The sequence below is a fragment of the Theropithecus gelada genome, chromosome 14, assembly GCF_003255815.1.
Source record: "Theropithecus gelada isolate Dixy chromosome 14, Tgel_1.0, whole genome shotgun sequence".
Classification (NCBI taxonomy): Eukaryota; Metazoa; Chordata; class Mammalia; order Primates; family Cercopithecidae; genus Theropithecus; species Theropithecus gelada.
Window position 1 is genome coordinate 105,550,979 of NC_037682.1, and position 14,285 is coordinate 105,565,263.

General features: G+C 38.8%; 1 protein-coding gene across 1 annotated transcript in view; it reads left to right on the top strand.

Moving 5' to 3' along the window:
- Nucleotides 1-334: 334 nt before the first annotated feature.
- Nucleotides 335-14,285, top strand: part of HTR3B (5-hydroxytryptamine receptor 3B) — a 40,482-nt gene continuing 26,531 nt past the window's right edge. Inside the window, exons 1-2 of the mRNA XM_025357657.1 lie at nt 335-643; nt 4,953-5,113. Coding sequence (XP_025213442.1) covers nt 592-643; nt 4,953-5,113 — 213 coding nt within the window. The 5' untranslated portion in view covers nt 335-591. The remainder of the gene's footprint in view (nt 644-4,952; nt 5,114-14,285) is intronic.

The window sequence follows — 14,285 nt, forward strand, 5'->3', positions numbered from 1 at the left end:
AGGGACTTAGGAAAAACAAAAAGCACTTTTCCATTGCATTGTTTGCAGTTGTTCTTCATTAGACAATACCAGGTTTCCATTAGCCTTGTGTAATTCAAGAGCCCAAGAACCATTGTCAAATGCTGAAGATGTTACCGCATAAGTCTGATTTAGAACAGCTATTTGGATTTCAATTATTAATGAAATTAGTGTCCTGAATGTCAGCAAGAGCACTGCCTTAGGTAAAGGCTGTAAAGGAAATCATATTAGTGTGGAATTTCCTCTCCTTAGGGGCTCCTCTTAGATTACATTATTCACTTAGCTATCTCCTGTCAGGAAAATGGAAATGTTAGCCACAGTTTGATCCCGGGGCAGAACCAAAGGGAGAAGTTAAGGGATTTCATCATGGCATCAATTCCAAAACATTTGCATGGTGCTGGTATTGCCTTTTGTCCCACTGAGTGTTTACAAAATAGCACCAGTAAGGATAGCATCAACTGGCAAACGGAGAAGGAGGAGAACAGAGTGGAGAGGAACCCTGTTAGGAAAAATTGAGCGGCATTCCATCTGGTAGGCAAGTTTGCGTTGCTCCTTTTTGGGATCTGCCTAGGAATGTTGGCAAGCGTGATGGCTCCCCTGTGGGCCTGCATCCTGGTGGCTGCAGGTGAGTCCTTTTAATGATTTTACTAGGCACTAAGGATTAACTCTTAGAAGATAGAGACAACATTTTTGTACACTGTGCTATAGAACTTCTCAGGCGTGTTTGCTTTTACTCATCATCTGTAAAATGCCAGTCCTGTGAAGCTACATTGAAAACAATGATTTGTTTCTGACTTTGTTCCTATGATTGCAAATACACATACATATAGCATTAGACTGTGGGGCTTTTTACACATAGCTGAAAATATGCTCTGAAATGTTATAATTGCTTGATAAATCTCTGCTTCTCTAGAAATCAAGCTCTCTACAGCTTGATTGAGAGTTTGGGGCATTCTTTTTCAAATTTGCTCTTATGTGTGGACAATATGTTTTTATTATCCAAAATAGTCTTGGCTTCATTATCAGCTGTTAGCAGCCCAGAGAAAAAGTCCATTAGATTTGTCATGGCTACAGACATATGTATATCATTTTGGTATTAGAGGCCTTAACATCTCGCCTTACAAAATCTATGTAGGTGATGAGTATATCTCTAAAGACAAGCACTGTAAACTTGCAAATTTTGAATTTACAATTCCTCTTAAAAGTAATTTAGAAGTTAATATTTTTTTTCTAAATTTCTAGAACTATACTTCCATGGCACCAGTATTAACTCTATTGAATTGAATCATTTTAGTTAGGATACAATTGATTCTTAGTACACATGCACAAATCAAGAATTTATGATTATGGTGGTGTTTCTCAATGTCCCGTTTTCTTGAGGTTTCTCCTAGAGCTCATATCTGAATTCTAAAATTTTAGAATGTAACTGGAAGTGGAATGAGTCAATTACAGAGATGAGTTAGAAATTCGGTACCCAGGAAGCTGGAAATGATTTTTTTATTGGGTAGAGAAGAAAAATAGCCACTTATCAGTAAAGTATAAAAATCTTGGAGGTTGAACATAAAGGATAAAAGCATATCTTAATGGTAAAAAATAAAAACAGAGGAAATGTCATTAAATGCCAAATGGGTTTCTTAGCAGAAAATAATTGTGAGCATTAAACTAAGATAAAATAGAAAAATGAAGGTAAGAAAACAGACTAAGTTCTTAACAATATATCTCTAATGTTTTGTATTATGCATGATTTTTGTTCTAAATGTAGCAGAAATAAGTGTTTTAATAGTGTCTGACAACCAGTGCTTTACCATAAATCATTCCGAGGATACTTGTTGCAGAAAGATCTGCCCTGTGGAATTTTACTGGGTTTTACTATATTTACTTTACATATTTTACTATATTTACAAATCAAGATGATTTGCAAATGTAAGAGCACTGAACCAATCCCAGGGGGCAGTGTGTTGGCATAGAAGGAGGCCTGAACAAGGAGAGCCAGCTAATTCCTGCTTCACTGCTCACCAGCCACGTAACCCTGGGAAGTCAATTAATCTCTTAGAGACTCAGTTTTCCTGTAAGTTAACTTTATTTTGGGTATTCATGCCAATCAAATAAGACAGCATTGTTAAATTGTAAGGTGCAATGCAAATGTAAGATATTATTAACCTGAAAACACATACGGAAAATACCACTGGCTATTTCTGTCCAATAATATACTCCACACAACATGTCAGTCTTCTTTTTGAAAGGTTTCTTGCTGTTGTTCCTAATATTCTGAGGGAGTCAGGTTACACTTAATCATGTAGTGTCATAATTAAAAGCTTGGGCTTCAAAACCAGTCCAGCCGTGTGTAAATATCACTCCCTTTGCTTGCAAGCTTCATGACCTTGGGCAGTGCTAACCTCACTATGCCAATAGTCCCTTACCTGCAGTAATAGTGCACTTCTCATAGATCTGTAGAGTACCTGTCTCATAAGTTTGTTGGGAACGTTGAAGGAGATCATTCATGTGAGGGCTTAGCCTGGTGCCTGGCATACAGTCAGCATTCAATCAGTGTTAGGAATTCAATACATAAATCTCATTTCCTTTTAACCTCTCAGATGTATGTGTAACTCTCTTAAAATCCTAGAGATACATAGCAGCTAAAGCAAGAATAGCACTTTCCATCAAAGTACCCTGAACACTTTAAGATAGGTGCATGGGAGAGTAAGTCATTAAAACAAGGAAAACAAAGGAATAATTTTATTGTGTTCTTATCTTCTTCTTTTTCAATCTCTCTTCACCTACAAGTGCTTCATAGCTCAGTCCCTAACACATTCTACTTTCCAGAAATCTTACAAGTGAATTATTTGAAGCTGATTATTAGCATTCAAGAAGGCAGTTTTGGCGAGGAATCTTTTCTGGGTCTGTTGATAGCTTCCATCAGTGTCTGTTGAAACATCACTGAACTGTGAGTCATTTAGTGCTTGTGTGAATGTCACATTAGCTTTCAAGGGGCATAATTTACTGTTAATTAATGGTCACTTAAATCCTTAATCTCTCTCCTGTAATTGATCTTTCTCCTCAGGCAAATTTGCATTCATAGTAGAAATGTAATTTATTATTTCTTCCCATCTTAAACAAAGAACTCTTTCCCCTTTTGGTTTATTTAAGCACGTTTCCATTTGCTTATTGTTTTTCTCCTTTCAGTGCTTGATTCTCTTTTGTTCCTAGTCCTAGCATCCAGAACTTTCTCTTTTTAACCAAGACTTTGACCCATTCTAGAAAACATGAGTTTATCCATAGGGAACCTATGGATTGGTTCCTAGACAAGATCGCAGAGGGGAATTTGAGTCTTTGTGAGCAGACGGTGCGGGGAACACATATTCATTTCTCAGAATTATGTTTTAATGCTGTCTCAGGTAGTTTCCTGTATTGAAACATGCTCATTTCGGTGTTTCCCCAACTGAGACTTGAATTGGGAGCTTCCAAGCGAGGTAAACGTGAAGCTGCCCACAGCAAAGTTGGCAGGAAAAGCACTGGGCCAGCTTTGCTTTATACTCCTGACTTCCCTCCCCTGGGGTACACCAGCAAGAAATGTTCTCAGGTAGAGAGATTCACAGCACACTTTTTGACAATAACAGCTCACAAAAACCCTACAAATGATGTTTGATGCAAGCCACCCACCTTAGTCCTGTACGCCTGAATAGCTAACGCCATTTTAGGCATCTTCTTGGGTGAATAGTTAGGGAGTTAAAATACTCATTAGATTCCCAGTTCCGACGGTAATGAAAGTGTATATAGAACTGCCCACAAGGAGTCTGGCATTGCACCTCCAGCATGGTTGTTAGCATTTTGGTCACACTGACATTGTTAAATCATAGAAATTGCTGCCTGTGGCGGCAAGTGACATGACATCATTCATAAAGAAATGGGTATAAACAGGATTGTCACACAGGGAGAAGCGATCTCATTTACAGTTTCCTGCTGGATCCCTCATACCTTCGGCAGCTCATCAAAATAACCATCAAAACCACTGAGAGCCCAGGCAAATTCACACGCAGGACACTACAGAGAGATTTCACTCACGCACTTTGTCAGGAGGTGTGCAATTTGCTTCGGTCCAATGACTGACTGAAGCATTGAATCCCCTAAGGGCTGGCAAAGCTTGTGAACAAAATATCTTTTTGCAATTCAGAGAAAGCCCTCACAAATTTGTCACTTCCAATTGCTGGTGCTCATTTCTCTTGCTTCCCTTCCTCTGGCCTCCCTGGCCTCAACACCAATCACAGCTCCTCTACAAATCAAGATTTTTGGGTCAGAAGAAATGGTTGTTCCCTGGAACCAGAGAGAATTTTCTCAAAACAAAGATCTCATTTTCTGACAAGTGCATTTTATTTAGGGACAGAGGAAATGAGAAAAGAGATTTTTGAGGAGAAAAGTACAAATTTGGGCTCCCGTTAATCTCATTATCTAGAAATCTATACAAGTCTTTGGGGTTAATGGGTTTGTTCATGTGTTTTTTGCTAGATTTTTCTATCGAATTTTTGAATTACAAATGAAAAATCAAAAGAAAAACCAAGGCGGGAGTTAAGTTTTGGCTAAGTGTGTAGGTGGTTTTTTTCTAGATGCTAGGAGAGGATGATACAGGAATAAAGAAATTATTCTGTCTCCAAAATGCAGGCTTGTTGTAAAATGAAATTGTAGGTACAGTTTTGCAGACTTGGAGATGGCGTTGATTTACTTGTTTTTACGATGAGATTTCTCCATTGGGCACTTAGGCCATCCGCTTACTTTAAGCGTTTGCCAAAGGCTACACCAACTGGCTGGGAATTGATGCAGATTTTGGTGAGCTGAAAGCTATATTCTAGTAAGAGCCACCGAGTCCTGAACAGTCTGAAACCTCCTAAAGAAACCAAGCCCCTCTTACTTTATCTTCACAATGATAGTTTCTTTTCCAGGAATCCTAGCCACAGATACACATCATCCCCGGGATTCTGCTCTGTATCATCTCAGCAAGCAACTATTACAGAACTATCATAAAGAAGTGAGGCCAGTTTACAACTGGACCAAGGCCACCACAGTCTACCTGGACCTGTTTGTCCATGCTATATTGGATGTGGTAAGGACCATCTTGCCCCTTCCTATTCTTGTTAACGTCTTTTAAAACAGTCTGCAGTTCATGCAGGAGCCTAGGAGAGGTTATATTCTCGAGACTGTAGTTGAACTGGCAGGGAAGTTGTGCTAGATTCATTTTAGCAGTTAGGTAAAATATTCATTAGGCAGATCATGCTTTCTAGCCCCCAGTAGACACTGTGAAGGGCAAATCGTCTAGATCATGGAATTAAGATGTTTTAAGAATTGTGAAACTGGGTGTGGTGGCTCATGCCTGTAATCCTAGCACATTGAGAGGCTAAGGTAGGCAGATCACTTGAGCACACGAGTTGGAGACCAGGCTAGGCAGCATGGTGAAACCCTGTCTGTACATAAAATACGCAAACTGGCCAGGCGTGGTGGTGCATATCTGTAGTCCCAGCTACTCAAGAGGCTGAAGAGGGAGGATAGCTTGAGCTTGGGAGGTTGAGGCAGCAGTGAGCCATGATCATGCCACTGCACTGCAGCCTAGGTGGCAGAGCCAGACCTTGTCTCCAAAAAAAAAAAATTATATATATATATATTTTTATATATATATATAGGTCATAGATCACAGTACATATTGTATGAATATTGCTGAAACCAAAAATAGTAATAGGTATTTTATCCTGTGGTTCACATTTGTTAATGATAATAACAGATTTAAGAGGAGATTCACTACTTATTGCTTGAAATTTAAAAGAGAGAAAAAATGCCTTGTTATCTTGAGTTTATAAGGGGGCTTTTGCATCTAAAGCGTTTGCTAAGGTTGTTGGGGAGAATTTGTTTATTAAAGCATCCTTTTTCTCCTATATCTGAAAGATAGGCTGTGGGAATGAAATGAACCCTGTAAAGTAGTTGGCAGAGTTCTTAGGAAGCCATCAGCAAGTGATGGTCCTGATGGTTAGCACCTCTTCCTCTTCCTCCTTTTTTCTAATTACAAAGTCTTTGATTTCAATTGGTTCCAGAGTCATTTTGATTTCTCTCTACCTTTTTTTTTTTTTTTTTTTTTTTTTGAGACGGATTCTCTCTTTGTTGCCCAGGCTGGAGTCCAATGGCACAATCTCAGCTCACTGCAACCTTCGCCTCCCAGGTTCAAGCAATTCTCCTGCCTTAGCCTCCCTAGTAGCTGGGATTACAGGCATGTGCCACCACACCTGGCTAATTTTTGTATTTTTAGTAGAGACGGGGTTTCACCTGTTGGTCAGGCTGGTTTCGAACTCCTGACCTCAAGTGATCCTCCTACCTTGGCCTCCCAAAGTGCTGGAATTACAGGCATGAGCCACCGCGCCCAATGATTTCTCTTAAAAACAGACTTTACTGAGCTTGTTTTGTTAAAGTAATTTAATCATTGTTTTTCCATTTACTTCTCAAAAATTGTTTTCTAATTGAGGTAAAATATACATACATGGAAATACACAGATCTTAAGTGTACAAGCTGACGAGTGTTACTAATTACATATACCCATATAACATACATTTATTTATTTATTTATTTATTTTATTTTATTTTTTTTTTGAGACGGAGTCTCGCTCTGTCACCCAGGCTGGAGTGCAGTGGCCGGATCTCAGCTCACTGCAAGCTCCGCCTCCCGGGTTCATGCCATTCTCCTGCCTCAGCCTCCCGAGTAGCTGGGACTATAGGCGCCCGCCACCACGCCCGGCTAGTTTTTTGTATTTTTTAGTAGAGACAGGGTTTCACCGTGTTAGCCAGGATGGTCTCGATCTCCTGACCTCGTGATCCGCCCGTCTCAGCCTCCCAAAGTGCTGGGATTACAGGCGTGAGCCACCGCGCCCGGCACATTTATTTATTTATTTATTTATTTATTTATTTATTTATTTTGAGACAGAGTCTGGCTCTGTCACCCAGGTTGGAGTGCAGTGGCACGATCTCAGCTCACTGCAACCTCTGCCTCCCGGGTTCCAGGGATTCTCCTGCCTCAGCCTCCTGAGTAGCTGGGATTACAAGCATGCACCACCACGCCCAACTAATTTTGTATTTTTAGTAGAGATGGGGTTTCACCATGTTGGTCAGACTAGTCTCGAACTCCTGACCTCAAATGATCTGCCCGCCTCGGCCTCCCAAAGTGCTGGGATTACAGGTGTGAACCACCATGCCCAGCTATTTATTTTTTGAGATGGAGTCTCACTCTGTTGCCCAGGCTGGAGTGCAGTGGCGCCATCTTGGCTCACTGCAACCTCTACCTCCCGGGGTCAAGCCATTCTCCTGCCTCATCCTCCCGAGTAGCTGGGATTACAGGTACCTGCCACCATACCCAGCTCATTTTTATATTTTTTAGTAGAGACAGGGTTCCACCATGTTGGCCAGTCTGGTGTTGAACTCCCGAACTCAAGTGATCCAGCCACCTCAGCCTCCCAAAAGTGCTGAGATTACAGGCATGAGCCACTGTGCCTGGCCATATAACCCATATCTCTATCAAGATATCCAAGATACCCAAAAAGGTCCCTTATTCCCTTTCTAGTCTATCCCCATCCTCTTCATCAACAGAGACAAATACTCTTCTGATTATTTCTTTCAGCAGTAATTAGTTTTGCCGGTTGTAGAAGTCCATGTGAATGAAATTTTATTGTGGGTATTTGATTGTGTCTGGCTTTTACACTCGGCGTACTTTTTCACTCGGCATTTTGAGGTTCACTTGTGCTGTTGTGTGTATCAGTAGTTTATTCCTTTTTCTTAATAAGTAGTATTCAGTTATGGCTATATCATGATTTGTTTATCCATTCTCCTGTTGACAGGCATTTGGGTTGTTTCTAATTTTAGGATAGTATGAATAAAGCTGCTAAGAATTTTCTTGTACGAGTCTTTTTGTGTATATGTTTCTATTTCTTTTAAGTAAAACCTAGAAGTTCTATGACTGGGTCACAGGATGGTGTACACTTAGTGAGAAACTGCCATACTGATTTGCAAAGTGGTTGTGCATTTTACACTTCCACCAGTAAGCTATGAGAGTTCCTATTGCTACACATACCCACCAACATTTAGTGTTACCCGTCTTTTAAATTTTAGTCATTCTGGTAAATGACTAGAATTTCATTGAGGTTTTATTAAAATTTCCCTAATGACTAATGATTTTGAGCTCTTTTTCATGTGTTTATTGACTACTTATAGATCTTTCTTTGTGAAGTGTCCATTTAAGCCTTCTCTTATTTTTAAAATTGGGTCACTGGTTTTTTGTTTTTCTAATATTATTATAGATTTATAGGAGCTATTTATACATTCTGGGCACAAGTCTTTTGTTAGATATGTATTGTATTGTACATATTACCTCCTATATGATTATATAATATGTAGTTATATCATTATTATAATAACATATAATAATTACATAATACATACATATATTATATAATAAATGTTTATTCCCAGTCTGTATCTTGGCTATTCACTTTCTTAATGGGTCTTACAATGAATAGAAATTTTCAAATTTGCTGATGTTTGTTATGGTTCGAATGTGTCCCCAAAATTTCTTTCTTTTTTTTTTTTTTTTGAGACAAAGTCTCACTCTTGTCCCCCAGGCTGGAGGGCAATGGCACAATCTCGGCTCACTGCAACCTCCACCTCCCGGGTTCAAGCGATTGTGCTGCCTCAGCCTCCCAAGTAGCTGGGATTACAGGTGCCTGCCACCATGCCCAGCTAATTTTTTTTTTTTATTGTATTTTTAGTAGAGACGGAGTTTCACCATGTTGACCAGGCTGGTCTCCAACTCCTGACCTCAGGTGATCCGCCCACCTCGGCCTTCCAAAGTGCTGGGATTACAGGTGTGAGCCATCATGCTTGGCCTTTTTTTTTTTTTTAATTTTTAATTTTTAGACAACATCTGTCTCTGTCACCCAGGCTAGAGTGCAATGACGCAATCTCGGCTCACCATATATTACATGTTTGTTGATGAGGGGCATTAGACTCTAGTCTTCTCATCTGGTTTTGGTATCAGGATTGTGTTGGCCTTCTAAAACAGAATTGTTGAGAATTGTTTCCTTCTCAGTTTTCTGAAGGCGTTGTGTAATGTGAATATTTTTTCTTCCTTAATGTCTGATAGAATTTATGAGTAAAATTATAGGGGTCTGGAGCTTTCTTTGTGGGAAGGTAGTCAAATGCAAATTCAACTTTATTTACACATATTCAATTTTTTCTTGTGTCAGTTTTGTTAATTTGTATTTTTAAGGAATTTGTCTCTTTCATCCAGTTCGTCAAATTTATTGACTTAGTTGTTCATTTTTTTCTATTATTTTCATGCCCATAGGATCTCTAGTGATATGGCTTTTGTGTCTCATATTGGTAATTTGTGTTTTCTCATATTTTCCCTTGACTCATCTTGTCATAGTTTTACCAATTTCATTTTTTTCAAAGAGCCAACTTTGGGCTTTGTCATTTTTTGTGTGTGTTTGTTTTGTTTTATTTTGCTTTGAGACAGGGTCTCACTCTGTTACTTAGGCTGGAGTGCAGTGGCATGATCACGGCTCACTGCAGCCTCAACCTCCCATGCTCTTTAGATATCTTTACATATTTCTTTTCTTCTACTTACTTTCTTTGTGTTTTTGAGACAGAGGCAAGAGACAGACAGAGTCTCTGGGACCCAGTAATCTGATTTTTTTTTCCCCTCTAGTTTTGGCTTATACAGAATATTATATAAATGGAATTATATGTTATTTTACCTTTTGTGCATAACTTCTTTCACTTAGCGTAATGCCTTTGAGATTTATCCATATCATTGCATAACTCAGTAGTAGTATTTTATTGTACAGATGCACTACAATTTATCTGTTTACCAGTTGTTGGACACATGAATTGTTTCCATTTGGGGGCAATTATGAATAAGGCCACTATAAACATTTGCATATGTTTTTCTTTCTCTTGGATACATGCTTAGGTATAGTATTGGTTACTTGTATGATGGGTCTGTCTAATTTTGTAAGAAACTGTCCAGCTGTTTTCCAAAGTGGCTGTTATCATTTTGCATGTCACTCACAATGTGTGAGAGCTTCAGTTTCTTCACATAATCATTACTCCTTGACGTTGTCAATCTGTAACTTTTTTTTTTCTTTAGACAGAGTCCTGCTCTTGTCGCCCAGGCTGGAGTGCAGTGGTGTGATCTTGGCTCACTGTAACCTCTGCCTCCTGGGTTCAAGTGGTTCCCCTGCCTCAGCCTCCTGAGTAGCTGGGATTACAGGCGCTCACCACCATGCCCAGCTAATTTTGGTACTTTTAGTAGAGACGGTTTCGCCAGGTTGGTCAGGCTGGTCTTGAACTCCTGACCCCAGGTGATCTACCTGCCTTGGGCTTCTGAAGTGGTGGGATTACAGGCATGAGCAACGGCGCAGGGCCCAATCTTTAAAATTTTAACCGTTTTAGTAGGTTTGCAGTAGTATCTCAATGTAGTTTTTAATTTTTATTTCCCTAACATTTGAACATGTTGAACATTTTTTCACGTGCTTATTTGCCAATTGCCAACTGTATATCTTCGGTAATATGTCTGCTCAAATCTTTTATTTATTTGTAAAGTTGGGTTATTATTTTATTATCAGGTTACAAGAGTTATTTATATACTCTGAGCTTATTTCTAGACTCTTCTATTCAACTAATGTGGATGTTTGTCTTTCTACCATACCACACTGTTTTGATTACTGTAGCATTGTGGAAGTCTTGAAATAAGATAATGTGAACTTCTAATCTTGTTCTTCTTTTTAAAAATTGTTTTAACTTTTCTAGGTTGTTTGCATTTCTACATAAACTTTAGAATTGACTCATCAATGTCTATTTTTAAAAACTTCTGGAATTTTGATTGGTACTGCATTGAATCTATAGATAAATTTGAGGAGAACTGACATCTTAACAATATTGAGTTATCCAGTCCATACATGCAGTGTATCTCTCTGTTTAGTTCTTTAACTTCTTTTATTAATGTTTCATCATTTTTAGTGTTTTGCATACATTTGGTTAAATTTATTCCTAAGTATTTCACATTTTTGTTATTATAAATGGTATTTTAAATTCGAATCTAGTTGTTTGTTGCTAGCATACAAAAACACACTTGATTTCTATATATTGGTTTGGGATTCTGTGACCCTGACATCTCTTTTTCGTTTAAGAGCCTTTTTTTTTTTGGAAGATTCTTTCAGATTTTCTGTGTAGAAAATCATGTTGTCTGTGAGGAAAAGCAGTTTTACTTCTTTCTTTCCAATCTTTATACCTTTGTTTTCTTCTAGTGTCTTGTTACCCTGACGAGGACCTCCAGTACAATGTTGAACAGAATGTTATACTGCTCTATAAATATTAATTCAATAAATGTGGTTGATAGTGGTGTTGAAATACTTTTTTGTTTTTTGAGATGAAGTCTCATTCTTGTCCCCCAGGCTGGAGTGCAGAGGCAGGATCTCAGCTCGCTGCAAACTCTGCCTCCCGGGTTCAAGTTATTCTCCTGCCTCAGCCTCCCTAGTAGCTGGGATTATAGGTGCCTGCCACCACACCCAGCTGATTTTTGTACTTTTAGTAGAGACGGGGTTTCACCATGTTGGCCAGGCTGGTCTTGAACTCCTGACCTCAGGTGATCTGCCCACCTTGGCCTCCCAAAGTGGTGGGATTACAGGTGTGAGCCACTGCACCTGGCCGAAATCTATTTTTTTTCCTCTAGTTTTTTTATTAATTTCATGGAGTGGGATGTTAAAATCTCCAGTTACGATTGTAGTTTGTCTATTTCTCTCTTTGGTTCTGTCAACTTTTGCTTCATGTATTTTGAAGCTATGTTATTAGGTGCATACACATTTAGACATATATATATATATGTATGTATATGTTTTTTTTTTTGAGACAATATTTTACTCTGTCATCCAGGCTGGAGTGCAGTGGCATGACTGTGTCTCACTGCAGCCTCAACCTTCCGGGTTCAGACAATTCTCCTGCCTCAGGCTCCCGAGTAGCTGGGACTACAAGCACATGCCACCACACCCAGCTGGTTTTTGTATTTTTGGTAGAGATGGGGTTTTGCCATGTTGCCCACCTTGGTCTCTAACTCCTGAGCTTAAGCAGTCTGCCAGCCTTGGCCTCCCCAAGTGCTGGTATTACAGGCGTGAGCCACTGTGCCCAGCCTATATGTCTTCTTAATGAACAGATTCTTTTACTGTTATGAAACACTCCACTTCATCTCTAATAATATTCCCTTTTATGAAGTTTTTCTTATGCTGACTTCCCACATGGCATATTCTTGGCCATCCTTTTATTTTCAATCTATTTGTGTCATTTGATGTCCTTTGTATTTGAAGTCATTTCTTGTAGACAATATATAGTTAGGTACATGCTGAAAAGAAATATATAGGCAGGCCCTGTGTACACTTCACCCAATCTCTCCTACTGTTAACATCTTACATATATAGTACAGTGTCAGTACTAGAAAATTAACATGGGTACACTCTATAGAGCTTATCCTGATTTCTCCAGTTTACCTGTACGTGTGTGTGTGTGTGTGTGTGTGTGTGTGTGCGTGTAGTTCTATGTAATTTTATTACATGTGTAGCTTTTTGTAATCAGCACCACAATCAAAGTACATAATTGGATCATCACCACAGGGCCCCCAGGTGCTATTCCTTTATAGCCACAGTCCTTTCTCTCTGCTGACTCCTAACCCCTGGCAACCACTAATCTTCTCTCCATCTTTACGCTACTTCAAGAATATTAGATAAATGGAATCATACAATATACTACCTTTGAGACTGGCTTTTTTCCTTTAGCATAATTCCCTTATGGTCCATCTGTGTTGTTGTGAACACCAATAGTTCATTTCTTTTTGTTGCTGAATATTATTCCAGGTTAGGGCTTTTTTTTTTTTTTTTTTTTTTTTTTTACCAGTCTGACAATCTATGCATTTGTTTTTTTTTTTTTTTCTTCCAATATGGAGTCTCACTCTGTCCCCCAGGCTGGAGTGCAGTGGCATGATCTCAGCTCACTACAACCTCTGCCTCCAGGGTTCAAGTGATTCTCCTGCCTCAGCCTCCCAAGCAGCTAGAATTACAGGTGCTCACCACCACATCTGGCTAATTTTTGTATTTTTAGTAGAGATGGGGTTTCACCATGTTGACCAGGCTGGTCTTGAACTGTTGACCTCAAGTGATCTGCCTGTCTTGGCCTCCGAAAGTGTTGGGATTACAGGCATGAACCACTGTGACCAGCCAATCTATGCATTTTAGTGGAAATGTTTAGCTCATTTGCCAATACCATCTTGCTATTTGTTTTCTAGTTGTCTCATCTGTTTTTTGTTCTATTCCTTATATCCTACTTTATTTTCCATAATTTTTAAATTTTTAATAAATATTAAAAATAATAAAATATTTAAAATATTGGATTATAGTTCCTCTATTAGCTTTTTAGCGATCCATCTTTGTATTTTTTTTAGACTTTGCCTTAGGAATTTCCATATTCATCATTAACTTATTGCAGTGTACTTAGAATTAATATTTTGACACTTCACATAAAATGTATGAAACTTACAACAGTAAAATTCCATTTATCTGCTCCCACTTCTTTTGTGCTACTTTTATCTTCAATTTTTCATTTACATACAAAATATACGCACAAAATGTTATTTTAAGGTAATCTGTTGCAATAATTCAATGATTCATTTTCAATTTATGTTAATAGAGATGTTTTTCTATGTTACTATCTTAGTGCTAGCAGTGAATCAGAATCTTTGATTTTTTTTTTGGACTGAGAATTAGGCATTTAAATCAATGAAAAAATAAATGTGAAACTTAAGAGTACAAGGTCTAGGCCTGGTGTGGTAGCGCACGTCTGTAATCCCACCACTTTGGGAGGCCGAGGCAGGTGGATCACCTGAGGTCAGGAGTTCGAGACCAGCCTCAACATGGAGAAACCCCTTCTCTACTAGAAAAATACAAAATTATCTTGTGTGGGTGTGGTGGTGCACGCCTGTAATCCCAGCTACTCAGGAGGCTGAGGCAGGAGAATTGCTTGAACCTGGGAGGTGGAGGTTGCAATGAGCTGACATCACGCCATTGCACTCCAGCCTGGGCAACAAGAACAAAACTCCATTCCAAAAAAAAAAAAAAACAAAAAGAGTACAAAGTTTAAATTTTTTTCCTTTTTACTGATGCAGGTTACTTTGGTGTCATTTTTCCCTAACTTAGATAAA